The 24,398-nt window shown below is 34.7% G+C and overlaps 5 protein-coding genes across 8 annotated transcripts; 4 read left to right on the top strand and 1 right to left on the bottom strand.

Annotated features, from left to right (window-relative positions):
• Positions 1–206: 206 nt before the first annotated feature.
• On the top strand, positions 207–3,725 carry LOC124833029 (heptahelical transmembrane protein 4-like). Of its 4 annotated transcripts, none has more exons than XM_047307393.2 (4): positions 207–398; positions 520–755; positions 1,944–2,217; positions 2,685–3,725. In XM_047307393.2, exons 2-4 carry the CDS (start codon positions 523–525, stop codon positions 3,336–3,338), a joined length of 1,161 nt encoding a protein of 386 aa, XP_047163349.1. In that variant the 5' UTR covers positions 207–398; positions 520–522; the 3' UTR covers positions 3,339–3,725. The 4 variants fall into 4 exon arrangements, with proteins under 4 accessions (XP_047163349.1, XP_047163350.1, XP_047163348.1 ...); XM_047307394.2 differs by having other exon boundaries at positions 488–755; positions 1,944–2,175; XM_047307392.2 differs by having other exon boundaries at positions 208–398; positions 488–755.
• Positions 3,726–7,886: 4,161 nt separating this feature from the next.
• Positions 7,887–11,243, top strand: LOC124833030 (galactomannan galactosyltransferase 1-like). The gene is made up of 2 exons (XM_047307396.2): positions 7,887–9,488; positions 10,780–11,243. The coding sequence occupies exon 1, from the start codon at positions 8,095–8,097 to the stop codon at positions 9,451–9,453; it is 1,359 nt and encodes a 452-aa protein (XP_047163352.2). The 5' UTR covers positions 7,887–8,094; the 3' UTR covers positions 9,454–9,488; positions 10,780–11,243.
• Positions 11,244–12,998: 1,755 nt separating this feature from the next.
• Positions 12,999–14,194, bottom strand: LOC124833034 (uncharacterized). The gene is made up of 4 exons (XM_047307400.2): positions 13,886–14,194; positions 13,752–13,815; positions 13,459–13,680; positions 12,999–13,357 (listed from the first exon to the last, which is right to left on the bottom strand). The coding sequence occupies exons 1-4, from the start codon at positions 13,958–13,960 to the stop codon at positions 13,212–13,214; spliced, it is 507 nt and encodes a 168-aa protein (XP_047163356.1). The 5' UTR covers positions 13,961–14,194; the 3' UTR covers positions 12,999–13,211.
• A 2,287-nt stretch (positions 14,195–16,481) lies between these two features.
• LOC124833032 (uncharacterized) lies at positions 16,482–17,366 on the top strand. Its single transcript, XM_047307399.2, has one exon. The coding sequence runs from the start codon at positions 16,847–16,849 to the stop codon at positions 17,288–17,290; it is 444 nt and encodes a 147-aa protein (XP_047163355.1). The 5' UTR covers positions 16,482–16,846; the 3' UTR covers positions 17,291–17,366.
• Positions 17,367–19,533: 2,167 nt separating this feature from the next.
• On the top strand, positions 19,534–21,917 carry LOC124833073 (uncharacterized). The gene is made up of 3 exons (XM_047307452.2): positions 19,534–20,211; positions 20,427–20,614; positions 21,038–21,917. Exons 1-3 carry the CDS (start codon positions 19,662–19,664, stop codon positions 21,719–21,721), a joined length of 1,422 nt encoding a protein of 473 aa, XP_047163408.1. The 5' UTR covers positions 19,534–19,661; the 3' UTR covers positions 21,722–21,917.
• The last annotated feature ends 2,481 nt before the right edge of the window (positions 21,918–24,398 follow it).

Genomic DNA, 24,398 nt, shown 5'->3' with positions numbered 1-24,398 from the left:
GGAGTGAGACGTGTAGGCATTATCCACCAGAAAATAAAAATAGGACGTGATTATTTTTTGCTAACAAAAATTTGAACCGTGATTAACTTGGTGTAATGATGTTTTGTGGGTAATTAATCTGGCTTTTGGAAACTATGGCTGGCGTGGCGCAACAGGCAAAGGAAATATCGCGTCTAAACGGACTTAAAAAACAAAGAACGAAACTGTAGGTGGCACCACAGCATCTAGTTGAAGAATCTTCCTCGTCACATCACACCTGTTAACGTCGAAATTTCTTGCAACTCTAATAAACTGCGTTTCCGCAATCACCTTCCTTACATTTGTCGCATCAACTTTTGTTTTTCTCTCCCTCCCTTCCTCACAATTATCGCCACATCTTCGTTAATCTACATTTCTAGGTACCTTTTAATCCCTATGTTTTGCCTAATAATATCTATTTTATTTCGTCTTGGAGATCTCGAAGAGCGTTTAATTGGGTCTGTTTTAGGTTAATTGTCGTTTTGGCTGTCGAATTGACAGAAGATGGGGGCTGAGGATTTGAATTTGATGGAGAACGAAGGGGCGTGTCGCGGAAGGGAAGGGAAAGGGAGGAGGCTCTGGAAGAAGGTGAAGTACCAGCTGGTGGAGTACCATTCTTTGCCCGGTTACTTGAGAGACAACGAGTACATTCTCGGTCACTATCGATCTGAATGGCCCCTCAAGCAGGTTCTGTTGAGCATGTTCACCATACACAACGAAACTCTCAACGTTTGGACGTAAGGATTTGCATTTCACATTCCGCTTCCTATTTAGTGTTTCCCACCAAAATGTTGCAAGTTTTACTGTCTTTTTTCTGGAGTTTTTCTCAGGATTTCTTAGTTTTTGTACATGCGCTGCTTCTGAGCGTTTGTTTTCGTTTTGGGGATCTGTTTTGCTGGATAATATCCCGTCATCGTCTAAATACTTCAATATTATATGAGGAAGTCAACCCTTTTTTGAATGAATAGGTGGAAAGAAGAGAGACAGAGTGTAAAACAATAAAGAAAGAATGAAAGAAAAGATAATAGGTGCGATGATTGAGAATAAAGAGAGATAGGAAGAAAATTGGTATGTGAGAGATATAGAAGAGAAAGTATGTGCATGAATATAATTGCTACATGTATGTTTGTTTTCCCGTTCATGGTAACCCTAATTCCTGTATTTAATCAGAGAAACAATAAAGGGTTGTTTTTGCAAAAGTAAATTGGTAACACCCTCAACAGTAACCCAGACAAGCATTATAACTCTGGTTCATTTTCCCACAAAAGGAAAAGGCTACAGTATCATTGTTGTTATTAGCTTTCAGAAAGTGATGGCTAGAGTGACTTCATGGGCACTACAGAATTTAGGGCCTCTACATATGATTTCCAGCCTTGTTTCCAGCCTTTCCTTTAGTGTTTGTTATCAATGAGGGGGACTGTGACTGTGAGAGCATAGTTCAATTTTGGACTGCTTTATGAGGGAAGCCTAATGTGCATGGTTCTCACTCTTAGCCCTGTGAACCGAAAGGCAGTTTCTGCAATCAGAATCCATGATCAAGAGTCCACAGACCGTAACTATCAATCATGTCCTTTTTATATTCAAATTATTATTTGCTCTTTTTGGAGGAGGAAATATCTTGTAAATAAATCTGTCGAATTTTCAAAATAGTTTTAGAACAAGGTTGTCTACAATTGAATTGTATTGAGTTAGCTCTGCCTTTTTGCCATCTGTTTGGTTTTCCTGGTCTTGACCCTGTCTGTTAATTGTTCATGTTAAATAACTATTGCCTTACAAAATTTTTACTTTATATTTTTGGTTCTTTTATAAAGACATTGGCAACTATAATGGCACAACCAATATTTGGATTAAAGATATATGTTTTTAGTTTAGTTCGTAGTTTTCTTGTTCTCAACCATTAAATGACAAAATGCTATCTTTTGAAGGCATTTGGTCGGGTTCTTCATATTTCTGGCATTGACCATATACACTGCCATGAAAATTCCAAAGGTTGTAGATCTTAATTCCCTACAGCATTTTCCTGACATCATGAAGCCCGATCTGCAGAAATTACAGTCAGAACTCTTGACGTGTCTCCCTTCCGTTCCCGATTTACACAGACTCAGAGAGGAAATCTCAAGTTGGCATATTAAAGAACATCTGTATAATTGTTTGCCTGTAAGATTTTCCAGTAGCAATCATACTGATGTGTGTGTTCTGGTAATTGCTTTACAACTAATACTTGTTTCATTTCTCTTTTTCCTTTTGTTGCTGGGGGGATAGGCCGTGAGGTTTTAAACTAGCCCTCTGGTTGCTATCTCAGTTGGGTTTATCCTCTCTTTTTTCCTACTTGATGATAGATTCCTTTTTACAGATACCCACAATAGGGATCTGATTAATAATAATCAATGTGTCAGGGTAAAAAATCTTTTAATCTTGTGGTTGACGAAATTTTAAAAAATTAAAATCCTGGACTTATAAATTAGACTTGTTATACTGAATGATGGATTGATGATGATAATTCCGGTAGAACCTTCTGCTGTGATATTTCGTATGTTTCTCCGTTGGAAAGTTTTGCTGCACCTTTGATTTTTTTCCGTACCATACTGTTTATATTGATGATTGACTAAGGACTAGGTTTTGGGAGCTAATGCAACATTGTTTATTTCTTTGTTGATTATGTGCAGCATAGCGTAAAGGATGACCTGGCGAACATAATAGCACCACTTATGATTAGACCAATTACAAGGTGGCCTTTTTTCGCATTTTTAGGGGGTGCCATGTTTTGCTTGCTAGCTAGCAGTATTTGCCATCTTCTATCATGTCACTCTGAGCGGATGGCATACATCATGCTGAGGCTTGACTATGCTGGAATTGCAGCCCTCATATCCACCTCTTTCTACCCTCCAGTATATTACTCTTTTATGTGTTATCCATTTTTCTGCAACCTTTACTTAGGATTTATCACCGTATTGGGTATTGCCACCATCTTGGTTTCTCTGCTTCCAGTGTTCCAAAATCCTGAATTCCGCACCATCCGAGCATCTCTCTTCTTCGGAATGGGTTTGTCCGGAGCAGCACCTATACTGCACAAACTTTTTCTATTCTGGGGCCAGCCAGAAGTATTTCACACAACCGGATACGAGATCCTGATGGGTGTTCTCTATGGAATTGGTGCACTGGTTTATGCCACTAGGATTCCAGAACGATGGATGCCTGGGAAGTTTGACATTGCCGGACATAGTCACCAATTGTTTCATATATTGGTGGTGGCTGGAGCATATGTTCATTATCGGGCTGGGTTGGTTTATCTCAGGTGGCGTGATCTTCAAGGTTGCTGATTTAATAAGCATCTATAACAGTGGTTGAATACTCTGCTGTGATGTTACCAGTAAGTATGTTTAGTATACAATCCTCTAACTGATGTGAATTTGTGATTCCAGTTGGGGATGTTTATGCAACCATAGGCATTATGTACACACTTAGACCCTCAGAACAAACCATTAATAAGGAATAAAAGTTCATTTACTCTCTCATGGCATACCAGAAACGTTTTTCTCTATTTGGGTGGGCGTATGCTTCTTATTAAAGCTGTGTAAGTAATCTGCTTGCTCGGGAAGTCGAGATACTATTTAGTAACTGTTTTTTTTTTCTTTTTCTGTATTTGCAATATATAATCTTTTTTAAAGGAAAAGAACCTTTATTAATTTAATGTGCAGTTTGTTTTATCTAAACTGTTTTGTGAATTTTTAGAACGTATGTACCGATTCTATTTTTCAAGTATAATATTGCCATATTAAAATTTTAGTAGTATGAGGCTTAATATGATGCAAAAAAAGCCTCACAAGTGCGTAATTAGTTGTTTGTCTCCCATTGAAGATTGATAATAAGAACTGACAAGCTCAAAATTATATGTAAATAAAACAACAGAAATATAATATTTGCTATCAAGTATAGAAAATAATCAAATACAAAATCATTATGTTGTAAAAGTGTTGAAAGTTTTAAGAGTTCAAAATTGAAAGATAAAAAGGGAATGATTTTAAAACAATTGATTAGACTGAGAGAGTAATATAAATCGCAAATGTAAAGTTTGTTTGACGAATATCTTATCATATAATAAAATAAGAGAATATAATACGATAAAACAATAAGGTTACAACATAACAAAACATATTTAAATAACAAATTTCAATTAAAATTACATACAATTTTAAAAACTGAAGAGAATATAATACGATAAAACAATAAGGTTACAACATAACAAAACATATTTAAATAACAAATTTCAATTAAAATTACATACAATTTTAAAAACTGACTTTTAATTTGATGTTTTTATAAATAAGGAAAATTATTAATTTTTAAATTAAACTATACAAATTTATATTTTATTTGCAGAATTACTTTCACAATATAAAGAAATATGAATTTTTCATTCCACAACATCCCAATATAAATTTAAAGCCTGTGAAAAAAACTTATTTTGAATTGAATATTTATTTTGAAAATAAATTATATAACCTTAAGAGTACTCTATCTAGGATTCCACTTCTTTGACTCTTCTCAATTTTTTTCCCGAAAGCTTTACATTATGTTACCTCGTAAGCCATATAAGTGACTATTTGTTACAATGATAAATAACGAAAACTAATCTTCTTTCAAAAACAAACTACGATGACGCAAGGTTTATCAGAGTAAAACTTACAAAAAAAATATTCTGGAGAAAGTCTTAGAAAGTTTTTCAGTTTTAGAAGGCTTTAAATTTTATATTTTTAAAATAATTGAAAAAGAAGATATTTTACAACATATTTTTTCTAAAATTCTAAGAATTTCCAGAAAAGTATATTTATCATTTAACTTTAGTGGAAAGATGCAGAAAGAAATTAGGAAGGTGCGTGAAGCAATTGCCCAAAATAAATCGAAAACTGGTCTGAAATTACTGAGGCACAACGATGGGCCACGGTAGCTAACCCAAACTGGATGATCTGATAACTGGAGCGTAGGTTCACGGACCGGAAGTTCATGGTCCCAATAGGCCCACGAGGACCACAGCCTTAGGGTCCACTGCTGGCCCAATATTGTGTACGGATACGAAAGCAATCAAACGAAGAAGAGTGCTGGAAAATAATACAACCCCTAACATATTATTACGACACGATTTTTTTTTATTAATTTAAGTTATTTCAAATTATAAAAATTAAAATATACTGATCAAATATTGTGTGACGTCTACAAATTTTGCAACTGTAAATTTTAATTAATAAAAGAGAGTATATTAAAAAACTGTTTTTATGCCTTTTTGGTTTACTGAGTCAATTGTAATTGCATGTAACCTTATCAAAAATAAAAGAAACAAACAATCTGCACCAACATATCAATTCTTGTCAAAATCCAATGGCTAAGTTTTGGAGACAAGTCACGTGGCTTCGGAGGGAGCTTTATTTTCACACGCATTAAATTTTCCATTTTGATAGTATAGCAAAATTCATTGAGACTTTGAACTATAAGGATTCAATAAGTATAGTTTTTAATGATAGTATATAGATATCGTTTATGATAATGGTGCATAGATATATGTATAGATTTAGAATTAATTCGTATTTATCATTTTATTTATAGATAGTGCATCCTGTCAAATAAGATTAAATAAATAAAATATATATTTTTTATTTTAGATTATAGATGGTGTTTTTTAGGGTCAGTTATCTTTTGTGGATATACCGAATTCCGAATTCTAACTAGGATGAACTTATTTTTGATTTAGGAATGATGGAAAATTTCAGCTGGAATCAGTTTAAATTAATATAATTAATAAATAAGCATTATCTATATGGGTGATGGTCCTTGAAAGGAGCGCATGAAATGGGCTTAAAGAGGGGGCCTTTAATCAGTGCATGATTGAAGGCAATACTTATGCATAACGATCATTTCGTTGCCCTAATAAATTGTTACTTGTCAAAAATATTGGCTCTCCGCGACTACGTTGTTACGTTTTTTTTCATCAAAAGAAAAAGGAAACTGAAATGTCTCACGTTGTACCCACCCTTTCTTAGTTTTGGACCCAACCGAGTTCCTCAAAAACCGACAACAAAAAACGTGCATTCGTTAATTAGTATAATTGCGCCTTTCATATATATGTTTGGCCTCTTCATACTATTTTTCCCTCTATACTTTACCACTTTGCACACACCCTTTTGCACATTCATTCAATCTTTTACATAAAAAAGTTATTGTTGACTCGTTAAAGTCGAATCTCAGCTTAAATGCCGGAAGCATCTCATAATTAAAATAGCGCAACAAAAGATAATGTCATAAAAATTCGTGTAATAAAATTGGTCATGGAAGATAAAAAGAAAATTTGATTCAACATGGTACTGTTCGGTTCTTCTTATGGGGTCAGAGACTGCTGTTGCCCAAACTCCAACTACGGTATGTTTCTCAAGAGAGCTTTTGTGCAGGTTTAGATTATTTAAAAAAGTGTCATTTATCTTAAAATTAAACACGTATTTATAAATAAAGACAATCAAACTTAATAATTGTCCATTAATAACTGTTACTAACTCTATTAATTACTCATTGATGACCATCGTTATCGCTTTGACGATTATCTTCTAAGACTCTAACTCTAACTTATGTCTCTTGCTTAGTAAACCTTAAATTGCGACCGTCAGTGCCCCTTCATGAACACGTGATTATGAAATGAGAATGTGTACTGTTTTGTTTCAACTGTAACCGGTCAATAACCAATAGTGTGTCTGTCCCAGAGCAGAAATTCTTAAATTGATTGGAAATACTTGGACCACAGACTAACAGTTAAATTCTTCACACTCAGAACAGTGGAAAAAAAAATTAGATTTTGTTCCTCGCTAACTTGCATGATAAACGGAAAAATTTTCATGTTGAAGATAACTTTATTCTTGTTTGTGTTTTAACACGTTATGGAGCAGTGCAGTAAAACATCTTTGACTGAATAGGTATATATAATGACAAGTAAGAAAAATCGCAACACAGATAATTTTTAGGTTTTCTAGAAAAACTTAATTACTTTACAGAGAATATTATACTTTGATAATCTATACAGTTTTACATGAAGTTAGTTAATATTATTCTGTTTGTGAATCTGAAATAACCTTAAATATGCGGAAGTATGCTTGTTAGATTGAGAAGTATACTGGTAGAAAGAAAGTTGGAATGGACTTTAAGGTGTTTGGCGGGACCAACGTGTCGGTCACATTCCACGTGTCTATAATATGATGAAAGGCACGTGAATTCTAACGAAAGAAAGTAAATGTACGTACCCTACTTAGGTAATCCCTTTGAAAGGAATTAATATCAGCACCGGAGCAACATGCAAGGTAAATAAATGGTGTACTACAGTACCCTACCTCCTTTCATTCTTCCAAAGAATATAAATTAACTGAGCTATTCTTATTGCTACCATGGTGATTTTCATCAGTGGCATTCCATATATATTTGGCTTGGGTTAAAAAAAAAAACTTTCCAGTCCCCTGGTTTCTTTAATTATGGTCAGCAGCTTCAATCACGATATAAATCTATAAAATCAGTTTACTTGGCCAATTTTGTACTGTACATGATTTAAAGCTTTCACATGCTCATCTCTTATTTTATTTCTTCATCCATCACTGTCCATGTATACATGCCTGAATGAAACAGTCATCAGAAAAGAAATTAGAATCTTGAAAGTCAGTTTTCTGATTCTTTTTCATTAAAAGGCAGAATAAAACGTAGATGCGTAACATTAAATTAAATTAGAGGAAAACAGAGTCTGGCAGTTAACGTTTAGAAATTTGTCGTTTATTTGTTTGGTTAATCTCCTTTAGTTGTTTTTTACCTTTAACTTTATTTTTGGGAGTTCTGCCATGCCGTAGATGGCGCGCTACCTCTTTCTTATAAACAACAACAATGCGCATAAAGATAGTCCCAGAGAGTTTCCAATGTTAGAAACCTATAGTACGTGTTACTCTTCTGCTTCGAGTCACAAACTCTGCTAATTTTATTGTAACCAACACTAGTAAAGTGGCCAGAATTCTGCGCAACAGCACGCAAGGTTTCCAGTTTCCACACTCCACTAAAATGGTAACATCTGAACTCTCTAATCACCACCACCACCAGCACATTAGCAACCATTCTCCCATGGCGAAGCCCATTTCCCGAAACAAAAACTCCTCTATATTTCTCTCCGACGGTTGCCTTTTCCTTGGAGGAGCATTATCCGCTCTTATCCTCGTCTGGGGTTTCTCCTCCTTCACCACCTTCCCCAACGACACCCTTAACTTCGAAACCCTTTCCCAAAACGACGCCGCATCGTCCCGCACTCCCGACTTAACTTTCGACCCTCCGGACAAAACTTTCTTCGACGACCCGCAAATGGGGTACACCATGGGCAAGAAAGTCCGGAACTGGGACGAGAAGCGCGAGGAGTGGCTCAAACTCCACCCTTCGTTTTCCGCCGGAGCAAGAGAAAGGGTTGTGATGATCACCGGCTCGCAGCCGGAGCCGTGCCGGAACCCTATCGGCGACCACCTTCTCCTGCGGTTTTTTAAGAACAAGGTGGACTACTGTCGGCTACACGGATACGATATTTTGTACAACAACGCACTCTTACACCCCAAGATGTTTGCGTATTGGGCCAAGTACCCTGTGGTGCGGGCCGCGATGATGGCCCACCCAGAGGCCGAGTGGATCTGGTGGGTTGACTCGGACGCGTTGTTCACCGACATGGAGTTCAAGCTCCCTCTGGAGCGTTACAAGGGGTACAACCTTGTCGTTCACGGGTGGCCCCACCTGATTCACGAGAAGAGAAGCTGGACGGGCCTGAACGCCGGCGTCTTCTTGATCCGAAACTGTCAGTGGTCTTTGGACTTCATGGAGTCGTGGGCCAGCATGGGCCCGCAGACGCCCAATTACGAAAAATGGGGAAAGACGCTGCGGTCAACTTTCAAGGACAAGTTCTTCCCGGAGTCAGACGATCAGACGGGCCTGGCGTATCTGATCGCGATCGAGAAGGATAAATGGGCGGACAGGATTTACCTGGAGAACGATTACTACTTCGAAGGTTACTGGAAGGAGATCGTGGGAACGCTGCAGAACATCAGCGAGAAATACATGGAGATGGAGAAGAGGGTGCGCAGGTTAAGGAGGCGGCACGCCGAGAAGGTGAGCGAGAGCTACGGTGACATCAGGGAAGAGTATTTGAAGGATTCCGGGTTCGGTAAAGGGAGCTTGCGGAGACCCTTCATCACGCACTTCACCGGATGCCAACCCTGCAGTGGAAAGTACAATGCCATGTATTCCGCCGACGATTGCTGGAACGGAATGCACAAGGCTCTCAATTTCGCCGATAATCAGGTCATGCGCAATTACGGTTTCCAGCGCTCCGATCTACTCCTTAACTCCGTTTCCCCTCTTCCTTATGATTATCCTCATCCATGACATCATCATCATGACGATTATGACCATGACCCCAGGTAATTCTTTAACTAATCTACTATTATTCTTCACCAATGTCAACTAATATTCCTGAACCAGTAGTTTCTTTATAATTATAATATTTCATTCCAGTTTAAGTGATAATTTAAATGAAAGGGATAATTTCATTCTTCCCGAATCCCGAAATTCTATTTTAATTTGTTTGGTGCTTTGTCCCATGTTCTTTGGTAATCTTGTCTCCCTCACTATTTTTTTGACTAAATAAATGCTCTTTTTGGTCATTATCACCTTGCTGCATGTCGTGTAAATTATAACCCAACTATTCTGGTTCAAACGAATCCACGAAGCCCACGCCGAAATATCCTCCCAAACCACCGGTGAAACCATAAAGTGAAATCCTCTGTAGTCTCGAGTTTTACATTGTTCTGTTCAGCATGACTAAAAACTTTTGTCTACTCTTAGGACATTGATTTTAAATTCTATTGAAACTAACATAATAGCAGCACCTCGTGAGCATATAAAACTTAGGTATTGTACGATCAGTATTAGCAGAGCATTATTTTCTGATGAAAAATGACATTTCATTTTACCTCAACAACATCAGTCCTTTTACTTACCAAAATTACAATACTTGTTGTGGAGATAAAATATTAGTTTTGTTATAGAAATCAACAATTTTTGCTGAGATACTAAAATTTTGAAGTTATATAAAAATACGATAAAAACTAAATTTTGAAATAAAGTAGGTTTAGTGGGAATTGGAATACTGAAGCAAAGCTTTGCGTAATTGCATTAGAAAAGCGTAAACACTGAGGGTTACAGTGTGGGCATAACAGTAGTGAACGTGAATGAAGACAAAATAGGAAGTGGTGAACAAATGAAGGAAGTTGAGTTTGTGCACACTGACAAGATTTCAATATGACATGGATTGGGGCAATCGAATGAAATGATACCTTGTATTATTGAAACATGCGGGTAGGGTGCCAGTTACGTTGTTGATTGTCGCTCAACCAACATGATCTTCAAATCATTCAATCCAAGGAAGTCAATCTACATACCCAACCATGTTTATCATTACTTCCATGGAGTATTGATTCTGACAATCATGGCATTGGCTAAAATGCCACTTTTACTAATTGTTTGCATAAGTCCGCGCATGCATTCATACAGCTGATAAGATGATTTTAAAGAACCTTTTCTTTACTTGAATCTCGAGGTGTTTAAAGTGTGCAAGATAATTCCAAAAAATTGAAAACCCTACGTTGTTTGTTGTTTGTTGCGGAAACATTTTATCGTGGATCTAATAAATGCTTAATTTTGGATGTGCAGTGTGAAGGACCCAGTGAGGTTGGATACATTTTACTGCGGACCACTAGTAAACATGGATGGATGATGGGCATGAGCATGTGCATGAGTACAGAGTTTTCTTTCGTCTATCTGTATTATTATGGGATTGTGGGGTCACACTCAACACTTATACCATTTAGTACCATACCCACCCATGTCAATATATTAGTTACTGTGGTGAAGTTTGGCTGTTTTTGTTTCCCCTTCCTCCAAGGCTAGTGGCTGCACATGTTACATGTATACAAGTATAGCAAAATAACAGTGTTAAGCTTTGTGACGTTGTTATGGCAGCTCTTTTAGTGTTCCCAATATCAAGATGGCCAAATAAGCCTATGGACTGTGACGTGAATTTTTGGAATATGAGTTTTTCCGTTACCAAACCTCTCTAAACTCATTTCTAAATACACTACAGTACTCTCCAATCAATATATTTTTTTTTTTGTTCATGTTGAAAGTTGGCACTGCAAAACTCCCCAGATTTCCATTAGGTGTCATTTAAATAAGTAGGAAATTATTGTGGCAAAATGAGGCGAATCGCTCCATTTAATTAAATGAGTTAAGGTGAGTTAAAATTTCTATTTAATTTTAGAATTCATTCAATTCAATCTGACTATTTTTAAGTGAGTTGAAGGTGTGTTTGTTTGAGTCTACCCGTTGGGCTTGTTTCTTTTTAATATTCATTATAATTCACTAAAATTGAATTATGATTGCAAGTTTATTAATATTAATAAATTAAATGGTTAGCATTTATAGTTTTTTTTAATCTTTTAATCTCATTGGTCAGTGAGTGTATTTGCTGTTTTAATTTATTAATTAGTGATTATTGTATTTTTTTGGCTGATATGTTTTTCAATTCATTTGGTAAATCAATTCACTATTCTTTTACAACCCATTTGGACTCTTTTTAAATTACAGCAGATCAATCCAACCTTCGTTACAAACTGTGTTTTTTTTTTCACACGTGTGATATCAGCGCCCCAAGTTCTTTGAGGTCCGGTCCATTAACGGTCAAGATTTCATTACTGCTATGTCTTCCGCACCCCAATTTTTTCTTCCTGCACCCCAGTATCATAAATTGGCAATTCTACCCTGCCGCTCTTTGTCACTGGCCTGTGGCAGATGAGGAAACTGAAGATGCGATTTCCTCTTCATCGGAGTTCCTCTAGCACCTCCCTAACCTCGACGGAGTTCCTCTTCATCAAAGAGGTCCATCGCAACTGTTGCTTCTCTTGCGAGAACCTCTCCTTTTACATCGATTGCAGCTCCCTGGCTGGAGCCCTCAACGACGCCTTCACATTGGAGCAACAAATAGCAAGTAGACCACCGCGACTTCATCACCTTGTTGTGCTGCCTCTGATTCTAAGTTTGTGAGAATCGCGCAGGTCCAACGGTCTTTGAATATAATGGCGAGGGCACTTACATTGACAGTTGCACGAACATTGTTGGCACTCTGATGATGTAGATGCAGAAGAATGAGTGATGGTGGTGAGGAATGAGCGAAGAAGATGAAGATCCAGTGTGAAAATACCTTCCGAATTTTGAGAATCCTAAGTTTTTTTTTTTAATTCATTCCAGAAATAGGTTTCAAACTGTAATTTCCTATTTAAAAATATATTTTAGAATAAACAATTTTGAATGTAATTTTTTTAACTTATTTCAGATTTTTAATCTAAAAAGTTATTTTTTGATTCGAAAATACGTTCTAGAATACATACTCTATAATATATTTTTTAATGCATATTATGAAACATTTTTTCGAATTCGAAAATACTGAACAATCTGAAATTCATTAAAAAGAAAGAGTGTAACTTTGAACTTTTTATTATGATTTTAATGTGAGATAATTTGGGGATTATTGATTTTATAATTGTGCTAGGAAGAAAAAAAGAAAGGTGCAAGAAGAAACAACCTTTCAGTTCTTGGATGGACACTACAAATGGTCAAGGAAATCGCAAAAAGGTGAGAGAATGAAAACTTGAGAGGAATTGCGAAACCCTTTGCTTCGAGACGGATAGATTACCAACTTAAACCATAGGAGGTCAAGAAACTGCGTGTCCTCAAGAACATGTAGGTTTAATAAAGGAACCAGCATTACAGGACTTCTCGTTTTTCACCCCCTGGATGCAAGAACTGTAAACCCATTAAATGCGTTTATCACTTTCTCCTCTCGTGATCGATGATCTATTTCACACATTCCCATATAAATTGAGGGGGTAATAAATGAAATTATGAAGTAAACCGCAGTCACAGAACGATGCTGTTAACCAAGGAAATTTGTTGAGTAACAAGAAGCAAACTCGTTTTAATACAGCCATCCATTCTGAAACTACTTTAAAAAATTAACCACTGTATCACGAGCTCAACTTCAATCTAAAAAATCGCATCTCTATTTTGTGATTGTTTCCAGCATTTAGTTATAAACGGGCTTCTTTTAGGTCCTCAGCGGAACTTTGATTTGTGTTGTCCAAAGTAGAGGCATTTCCCTTTTGTTTGGCAAGCCTTTTTGCCATCCTACGGTGCTTCACTTTCCCTGATTTACCACCACAATCCGCCACACCACCTAAACCAAGGTGTGTTGCATAAAAGTCAGAGATAACACACATAACGCAATCAATAACATAACAAGACATTGATAAAAGGTAGTGAGAATGTTCTTGGAACCTTCTTCAGAAGCATTTGATCGAACAGGTGGAGCATCACGTGTAACTTGAGTGGAAGTCAGAGGCAACAACGGTCCAATAAGTTTTCCGCGATGGATGACTTCTTCCTTCAGTTTCTTCTTCCGAATTTTCTTTCGCTGGGCCCTGCTGAGCTTCTCTGTCTCCGAGTCATGCTCTTCTTCAACGCTAGTCGAGGAATTGTTGTCACAATGATCCAAAGCACCTACATTTCAACAATGTTTCTTTCAACTTTTGCGATTGTTAAAGCATGGTTCCTGCTGTCCAAAATCATACCTGAAATAACGTCAGCAGCAGACTCTTCGATCAAGGGTTCCGCAGGTTCCAACTCTCGTTCGCTCTAGACGACGATAAAAGTATACTATTAACCTTGGAATTGAAAGAAAATAACGAGAGGCAGAAAGATATACCTGAGGAGAGGAGGAGGGATATAGCATATTAACGATGGCTTCATTGAACCTGCGTTTTCTGTCATCAGGATTCATCAAATCAATGTCAAAATTTGAAATTTTTAGGACTCTCGTTAAGGTTCTGTCTCTTATTTTGGGGGCTATTTTTCTTTAGTACCAAGTTTTTTAAATTATTCTCAAGAAACTACGTTGTCATGAATTCTTTTAACCAATATTTTTCAACAAAATATTATCATCAATGGGGATGGAAGACAATAACTCTCACAAGGCTTGAAAATTTTTAGTCATATTCATAGTGGCGTTTCTAAAAATCAATTATACGTATTAAATACATTGTTCGGTTCTAAACTACAAAATATAAATAGGTAATATGTTTTTTATTTTTTTATTATTTTAAATATGCTATAGCCCACCACATCACTACAAAGAATGTGGTCACCAGAAAAAATAGAGTCTAATGTTAGAACCAAGTTTAAATAATTAAGAAATGTAGCTACACAAGACCCAGAAATTGCTAATTTTGAAGGCCCTCTTGTTCTTATGCCTCGACTTTGTTAAACCATATGCTAAAAAATATACATTGATTTCTTTCTCAGCATTTAAATATAAGGATTTATTCATTTTCATTTGGGTAAATGAACCAAACAAAATATATTTTTCATCCCCCTTTTGAACTACATGATAACTTGTTACATTTTACATTCTACTGCTTCACCACCTCGAATCTCATCTCACTACCGTAGTGAAATTGTTGAAATATAAAAGATATTTTTAATACTGTCTTCATTTACGAATTGAGGGAACTATTGTTACTTTTAAGTTATAATATAATGATTAAAAATTATTGAAATGTATTAACTAACTTTATATAATATAAATAATTTCTTTTAATTAAAATATAATGATTTTTTTAACGCTTAAAACAATAGAAGGTTTGAATAAATTAAAACTCAATATTGGGAATACTCAAAGGGTAGAGATAAGAGAAAAAGTCTTAAGTCAAAAGCATGGTGTCTGCGCGAATGGCTGATGTGAAAAAAAATGGCTTAATTGACTCACGTTTTTTGTTGACTCGTCACTGGAGGATAACAAGATTGTGAGTTAAAGAGTGAAGAATAAACCTAAAAATTCAGCACATAAACATTGACTCGCATCATCCCCTTCTCATATATATATATATATATATATATATATATATATATTGTGAGCAAGAAAAAATATATTATATTTTAATAAATATTCGTATTTTAAAACATGCATAGCTTGAATTGAACTATATTTGACTTAAGTCGAGTTAATTATAAAAAAAAAATATGTAACTCAAAACTTCAACTTGTTTCTTATGAAATTCAGCCTTACCGTGATAACTTTAAATTTATGTTGGAATATTTAATGGAGTGTAGAACAGAATAAAATGAGATAAAATAAAATAGTGTAAATACAAAACCATAACAATTTATTTATTTATTTGTTAAGAAACTTTAATGATAAAACTTTTTTTCTATCACGTTTCCAAATCAAAAGAAAAAGCACAACGTGTATATTAGATGGAAAAAGTTGAAATCCATTTCACCAAGTTTCACACATTTTTCTTGCGACACTTTCATTCCATCATCTTATGATTATTTACTCTCACTTTTGTAAATAACAAATAGTAATGTATATAGAAACAACAAAATCACTATGAGAATTTCAGAGTTCTTTTGATAATTAATTCACACATAAACCATTTTAAGTATTAATTGCCAACAACTGAATCGGTTGAAATTTAGAGAATACCATCGTTGGAAAAAAAAACTGTTGCAGACTTTATCTTTGTAGCATATATTAAATAAATGGAATAACAAAGGCATTTTTCTAAAAGAAAAGGCAGGAGTTTAATAGCTTATGGTACGGAATTTGGTTAAATGAAGATACCATTAGTTCTTCAACCTTTAATATTATTATTATTAATAATAATAATAATAATAATAATAATAATAATAATAATAATAATAATAATAATAATAATAATAATAATAATAATAATAATAATACAAAAATAAAATGGACACCTGCACATCATTAACAAGGTTAACAACAGGGACCAATCCATAACATACATGCACTTGAATAATTTATCATTTCCCTTTCCCAAAATAGTAAAAAGAAAAACACTATGTCTTCTTTGTGATGTTGGCCATTTCTAGTAAGTGTTCAATCTTCATTCTGAATTCCAAAAGGCACGAACATTCATTTAAAAGCATCAATATAGAGTTTGAAATTGACAGCTTATGAGTAGCTAGGCGGCTATAGTTAAAACATTAACATTATATTGGAAAAATCGTTTAAAAGTAAATAAATTATGTTATTGCCAAGTGAATGAAAGTGTCTTTTCATTCTATGAGTAGTTTGCTATCAATTCACAGAACAGGGACACGTAGTTATAAGAATAAAATCTAAAAATTATTATTTAACACAAGCATATAACAAAAAATCACATGATTCATACACAAGAGAAGCATCTTTTTAAAAGACAATAAATCACATGATTGAAAACATAATGTGGAAAGAAGACAAGCATGGAGGATATTATAAATAATAATAATAATAATATTATAATTAAAATGGTGATCCATCCAACCTCACTATTTTGACCATGGAACGATATGAGTTCGCATATGCATTAATGATGATATATTCCGCCGACGGTCAAGACAAAAATCACGTCTGAATCCTGAGCTGCCTCGTCCTCAAGTCGTTGTCTTTTATTGACATTCCATGCAACAATGAACTCTCCTTCATCATCGTTACCCTCAATGTGCACACGACAATCTATAAATAATAGTTCAAAAGCAGCACACCATCATCGTGCCCTGTTATAGCCTCCACCCACGCAGCTTGATTCTCATATAAACCTCAATTTTAATCATCATTCCCACAGAAAATCAAATCAAGCCAACTAAACTAGCGATCTAAGTTATGGAAGCTTATTCCAGCTCTTACCCTGTGTCCAAGTCTAATTCTATGCTTCATTCTGTGAGGAAGGCACAAGCAAAACCGTGGAAGAAAGCGCCGGTGGCACCACCGGCACCGACACCGATCAGAGTGTACAAGGTGGATGCTATCAACTTCCGCGACCTTGTTCAGCGGCTTACGGGTGCACCCGGATTCAACCCTGAACTTCATAATCAACTTTTCCAAAGGGTTTCACCTATTGCTACCGCGCCCCCACAGGCAATGTTGTCAAGCAGAGACAACATCGTTGCACCATCCTCAACTGTGTCCTCCGCTAACTGGTACCAGGAGCAGAAACCTCAAACATTGGAGTTTAATTTATCATCTTCCTCTTCTCATAACTGGTGCTCTGTCCCTCGTACCACCCAAGGAACCATGGCCACCTTGGAACCGGGTCGGGTTCTTTAGTTTTTCTATTACTGTTTTCTTTTTATTTTGCTTTTTATTTTCTTGATGCTATAATGAAATAACATAATTTAAACTATCTCCTTTAGCTACATATGTTCAATCATTTTGTCTGGTGCAGATAGTTTTTGTCCACAATTTGTTTCTTCTGGACTTCAGCTGTCTAGATTCTAGATCTAGCATCCAGCAGATGCTAGCTACACCTTTTTTTCATTATGTACTCTTTTGTATAGATGAAATTATTAAAATTTACATAAAATAAAAGTATAGAAACGTTTGGTTAATCAGTAAGGCTGTTTCATTAGGAAAAAAAGTTACGCGAAATGTGCAGATTCATGTGATGGGTGTTAAACTGAATTGAAAATAAAAGGCTATAAATTCAAGATGGAAAAGAGAATATAATTCAATGCAGGTAGTTTACTCAATGAATTCAAGTGTGTTTTGATACACACGTACCATGAAGTAAAATGGACAAATATTTCACGAATGCCATAGAATGCACGTGGAGCAGACGAAACGAACTCCAAGTGAGAAGAAAAAAATTGTTCAAAAATGAAAAGAATGTATTAAACAAAAACTGTATGCGGATAATTTACGAATTCAACGTTTGTAAGACTCCTGTTTCACTGCTGCATCACTACGCAATCATGTTCTGCTCATTACATATAGATAGATAAGACTAAGTTCGCTTTATCATAATAATAATAGTTTTCACTATAATCAAAGCACGTGTTCTTCGTTGTTGATGGCCCTTCAATGTTTTTGTAAGTATTTTGAATTCGTCAAAGAATAGTTGATGGGATAAAAAGATGTGGAGATAACTTTTAAAACAATATGGAGTAAAATGTAAAAACTGTAGTGAAAAGAAATATATTTTGTAATTGTCTACGTTAATTAGTATCATAAATATGTATTAATAAAATCATTTTATCTACTTAATTATTTTAGAAAATGCCAGCTACAATCACTTATATATCACATCTTAAACTTTTCTATATTATTCTAGATTTTGGATTATATTTCATTTATGTAAAATTTGATAACTCGAAACATAGTGCCTACGAGTAGTTTTGAACTTTAGTCTTTCTAACATCTTTGTAAAAATATTTTTGATTTAATATTTTGTAAAGTAATACTCAAATCAAATTTTTATATTTGTCTTTGTTTCGATGATAAAAAGATATTTAATTGCTATATGTTTTGTACTACTGTAATGCACTAAATTTTTTGTTATTGAAAGTTGATTTATTGTTGGAGTTAATTGTAGTAGGTTCACATTGTTTTTCTCCTATATCTTTAAATATATTTCGAAGTCATATAGCTTAATTCATTGTTTAAACAAAAGTCATGTATTATGCTTCAACCGTTGATCGTAGTAGGTTTACATTGTTTTTCTCCTATATTCTTGATTCAAGTAAGAAAGTATAGTTTGAGTTGATCTTCATGTTATCTACCAACCAATAATGAATAAGAGAAGCAATTATAGCACATGTAACAATTCTAAACTCTTCTTAAAACATATTAGGAGTGAGAAAAGAAAAAAAAGAAAGTAAAATCTTACTTGTTTTATAATAAAAATTGATCGGCTAGAATTATATAACTCATCGTTATAATTGTTTAGATATTTCTTGATCGTCAAACACATAACTCAAGAATTAGAATCTTCATATAAATACGAAAAACGAGAAGAAACAAAAAAAATATAATTTTAGAGAAATAAACGATATTTTAAAGAATATGAATTTAGAAAATTATATTAATCTTATTTAATTATTTTAAAATAAAATAAAAAATTCGATTTTATTATTTTAAAATAGTTACTATCTCTTATGCTTTATTATTTTTTTAGATTCTTACACATGTTTAAGCATCTTATTTTGTTTCTTGATATTCATAGATTGTGGTTAAAATTGACACTAGGAGTTCAAATGATAAAGTTTTCGAAGATATAAATGTCTCGTAAATTGAGCACTTTGAACTAAGTCTCAACTTCACAAGTTTTATTTGAATAAATTGAAACATAATATATTCATTTAAGGTTTGATTAAAAATATTTAATTAATTACAATGTGAAGAAATATAAACGTAAACATAATTAACAAAGAAAAATGACATGTTTTTGAAAATTACAAATTAATCTCTACTCTCATTTTAAATGAAGGAAGGTTGCAGAGTTAGAAATAAGAATGAATTAGAAAAAGTTAATGGGAAATTATAATTAAACTCAAATAATAAAATTTTTTGGTTTGTGCAATCTGAAACGGTGTCGCAGAGTATGGTCTTATCTGGTGAAGGAGGGGAGTCTTGAGTTGGGAGGAAGTGGCGATCGAAATCTGGTAAGAAGCTGTAATCAATCAATCAATCAAACCAAACCATGTCGTGGTTTGCAAAGACAATCGCAAACTCACTCAGACTCGACGACGACGATATCGACGATGACAATGGCGGTAACCTAAAATCCCCTCCGCAGAAACCCGAATCAGAACCCGTTCAACCCGATTCCGCATCCACTCCCAGTCCCACCGCGCGCGGGGTCAAAGAGGATTTCAACGAGCTCACCAAATCCTTTTCCCGCCAGATATGGGGCGTCGCCTCCTTCCTCGCCCCGCCGCCTGATCCTCAACCCCGTACTCCCGACGCCGATCCCACCTCCTCCGAGGAAGATATTATCGCCGGAATCCGTAACGATTTCGCCGAGATTGGTGGCAAGTTCAAGAGCGGGATCTCCAAGATTTCTGGCAATAAGACGGTATCTGAATTCACCAAGATTGCTTCGAATTTCCTTCAGCTTGGATCCCAAGAGGAATACGATCTGGAAGGCGTTGTCGGAGTTACCGAGGACGTGGTTGCCTTTGCCAGAAGCGTAGCGCTGCATCCAGAAACTTGGCTCGATTTTCCTCTTCCTGACGATGCTGATTCTGATGGTATATCGACTTTTTCACTCTTGGTTATGCAAATTCTGTTTACCGTTCCAATCGAAATTTCGAGATGATTTATTTTTACTTCTAGACAGATATATAATAGTTATGGCTATTCTCGCAGTTTGCCCTAATGGGCTTCTTAAGATGTTCATGTGTGTATTTTAGATGATATTTGATCGTGGCTGATGTTTCACTATCTCTGGAATTTTGTTGCTTAGATTTTGATTTGTCCGATGCGCAACATGAGCACGCTTTAGCTGTTGAACATCTGGCACCAAGCTTAGCTGCTCTTAGAATGGAACTGTGCCCCGGATACATGAGTGATGGTAACTTTTGGAAGATTTATTTTGTACTCCTGCATCCTAGACTCAGCAAAAGTGATGCTGATATTTTATCCACCCCCCAAGTAAGTTAAATTTTATTGGCGTTCGTTTTCTATATTCGTTGCATCTGTATAGTTTTTGTCGGGCAAATGTGAGCTGATGCCTCTTAAGTAAAATGATTGTGTTGTTTTGGTTTCTTTGTTTGCTTGTCTTAATTGCTTTAACTTTTATTGAGTGCTACTAATAATTGAAGCAGAGAAAACTAAGGTATTTCATTGTTCAGGATAAACATGGCATCGGAATCTTAAATCTTGTTAGGAAAGTCCTTCATGATTCATGAAGTTATAAGTTATCTGTGATCCCTTTTTATGACTGAAAAAATGTGTCCATCATGCTCCAAAATAAACATTGTCATGCTTGTCACATTTGATGTTAGCTATGTGGTAATTTTGGTATTACTTGAATCGTCCTTGCCTTTGTTACTACCAATCGTGGTATGTGTGCAGATAGTGGAAGCTAGAGCAATGTTAACTCAGGCCTTAGATAAAAGAGGTAAGGAAAAGAAAGAATCGGAGCTATCCGCCGGAGGCAATATTCCTCCAAAAGAGGAGGAGCAACATCTCTTTGTGCCAAACAGTTCTCCACTTGAATCTCTACCTCTTCAGGCATCTGTTGTTGAAGCAGTCCCATCTACGGTTACGTCTGATATTGAAATGGAGAAAAATGCCACTCAAAGTGATGTTCCAGAAATTATTGTCAAGTCCTTGGCTAAAGAGGAACCGGTAAAACCATCTGCAGAGCAATCAGCATCTGGTTCAACCAATAGATTTTTGGATGAAACCTATGAGGACGATGCCGATGATTGGCTGAAAGAAGAGGATAGTTCTGAAATGGTTGGTCCCAGTGGAACTTATATTCAAACTGGTAATGATGAGGATGTGTCATTCAGTGATCTTGAGGAGGACGATGTTGATGTACATGAAAGTAATAAGAAAACTAGATCAGGTTCTGACTCTTCAACAAAAGACTCCCGAGATTGGGTTCAGTTAGGTAGAAGTTCTCCTAGCTCTGATAAGGATAGGTTCTCTGTTGAAAGCAAACATGCTGGTTCTGAGCATTCAAGTTCTCGTAATTCTGTGACCAAGGAGTCCAATGATTGGCTTAACGTTGATGACATTGATGTAATATGACAATGCCTTGGAATATGTCCCAGAGGTAAGTTTTTTTATGTGATTCCCTTATATTTTTGTGAATATCTGCATATAGTATGTGTACTCTACGATTGACATTCTGAAAGACTGTCTGTAAATAAAACCAGTCTCCACTGGGCATTGTGTTGTGTATGGTTATTTATTGCACCGTACATAAACTAAATCTTCTATTTGATATCTGAATTTCTAGTAAATGGTTATGATAAATATTTATTTAAAAGATGCGAACAACGACACTTTATGAACATATACTGCAGGCGTTATCTATAGCAAAGTTTCTTAGCGTCCAATGCCATAGTCTTACTAGGGCTATTTGGTTCTGAGCTACCTAGAATCCTAGATGTTTCTTTTCAGGACAAACTACTAAATTTAAGACCCTTTCACTACCATTACTACAGACATGAAACATATAGCTGTTGTGCCTAAACGTCAGATATCATAAGTAGTTTCTGCTCACTACTTGTATTGGGCTTTGGTGTTTCTCTTGACTTTCGAAGCATCCGTCTTTCTTTTGTAACTTCCATAATCTTTACACCTTTCTCGGTGTTATTTCCTTTTTGAATTTTAATTAGAAAATATTTATTGGTTCTGCTTTATTTTATCGGTGGTTTAAATTACTGGGTTAACTATGTTGACAAGTTACAGCCTAAAAGGTTTGCATATTGTAGTGATAAATAATATTACCTCTTCAATATTAATAGAAGACATGGAAACAAAACTAAGATTGTAAGATTAATTGTTGTTGGACAACTGTAGATGCTGAATATGATTGTTTTTTAGTAAATAATTAATTTGGTCCGTGTAGTATCATTATCTCATTTATTTGAAATTTTTAAAGTTTTGTACCACCTATCGTGTTAGTTTCTCTGGTTCTGAAACTGTTCTCGAGTTTAAGTGACAGGCTGACTTAGGACTTCTTTCATTTCCCTTCTCTAGTGTTGTATCTATTTGATCTTTTCTCTAAAACAAGATAAGTATGATTCCTCAGGATTATATGCAACACATAGTACTCAATGAGTGTCTTAAACTTGTAGCATTTTGTCTGAGATGCTTTGTTTAGGAATTTATTTTGCTTAAGTATATACATGTTTTGTTTCTTGATTTTTTCATTATTAATGGTTTGACACGAGATACAAGTAAGTGAAGAATTTGAAAGAAAATTGGTTTTAATGACCAAAAATAATAGTCCAATTTTTTGTTGTTAAAGATCATAAAACCTTACTTAAGGTACTTATTATGCTTAAATATTTTAAGAACTGAGAAAGAATAGCTCGATGCACAAATTAATGTTTTATTGGATTGTTTTTAATCAAAGTCAACCTTACTTTTTAAGTTAAGGAGCTATTTGATTTTAGAAAATATTTTCCACTTTTATTACTTGTTTATTACTTTTTTATTACAAATTATGAAGCATTCTTTTATTTTACTCTTTATTTTAATAAATATATACAACACACAGAAATAATGAAAATAATTGTATTATTTTCTATTTTTATTTCTATTTTCACTGTTTTCTATATGAAAATTTGAAAACAAGAAATAAAATAAAATAAAGTGACATTTATTTTGTAATAAACAAATGAATACATGTTTTACAACTATGATTCCTAATTGTTACCAATTTTGGTTATCTATATGAAAGTGACACTTGTTGAATGTGGTATCAATATTCATTAGAATATTATTGACGATACCTATGATACTTAATGTAGACTTTGTCCATTGTTAGTTGTGTTGTAGTGTTGCAATAACTTTAACTAGTGTTGTCGCAGTTTTATGGCCGACTGTTATGCAAGTCAGTGTGCAGCTTGACAATGATTAGTATGATAAATTATAGTAATAAATTTCCAGCATACTCTTTTCAGTTGTGTTCATTATTGGGTCGAATTTACCAAATTTACTAGCAATTAGTTTTAATTTATTGATTTTTACACGAGTTTTTGTAAGTAACACATGACATTCCTCTCGGTAAAAAGTAATTTAGCTGTTGTAAATATGTCAAAAATATCATGTGTCTCGTTTCTTTTTCTACTTTGAACGTTTCTTGGAACATTTCTCTATCCACACATGCAAGTAGAAATTTGAATTAGATTTTATTTTCGTAGCAAGCGTCAATATGAGTAGGAGGATGATAGCCAGAGCCAGTACATTTTAACAAAAAAGAAAAACCTTGTGTTTTATTTTCTTCATTACCCAATACCCACGTAACTTCATTAGTGCTTAAAAATTAGTCTGGTAGCTTTGGTAATAGACACGAAGAATCATTGTCTACAAAATAAACTCTGTCAAATCTAGGTTAACAACAGAAAATTATTAGGAACTAGAAATCACAGTGGGATTTTATTAGCACCTTAGAGGCGGGTAGGCCTAAACGTTAAGATACATACTAATTATAAGTTGGAAGCTTTTCATTTGGAAAATTATATCTTGAGAGTGAAAGTTATTTTTTTAATAAACGAAAATACACGAGAATTAGTTTTGCATAGAAAGAAAGTATCATAGTGCCCTTTTTAATTAAAAAATATAATTATAAAATAGTTTTCAACATCAACGTATCATTATCTCTTAATAATATCACCAGATGAAACCAAAATCAAACACTGGAAATGGAACGAGAATATCGATAAAACTATTTCTACATGGCTAAATGCTCATC

The sequence above is a fragment of the Vigna umbellata genome, chromosome 10, assembly GCF_029865625.1.
Source record: "Vigna umbellata cultivar VRB3 chromosome 10, Vumbellata_1.0, whole genome shotgun sequence".
Lineage (NCBI taxonomy): Eukaryota > Viridiplantae > Streptophyta > Magnoliopsida > Fabales > Fabaceae > Vigna > Vigna umbellata.
Note: the sequence above shows the minus strand (reverse complement) of the source record. Positions and strands in the feature narration are given on the sequence as shown.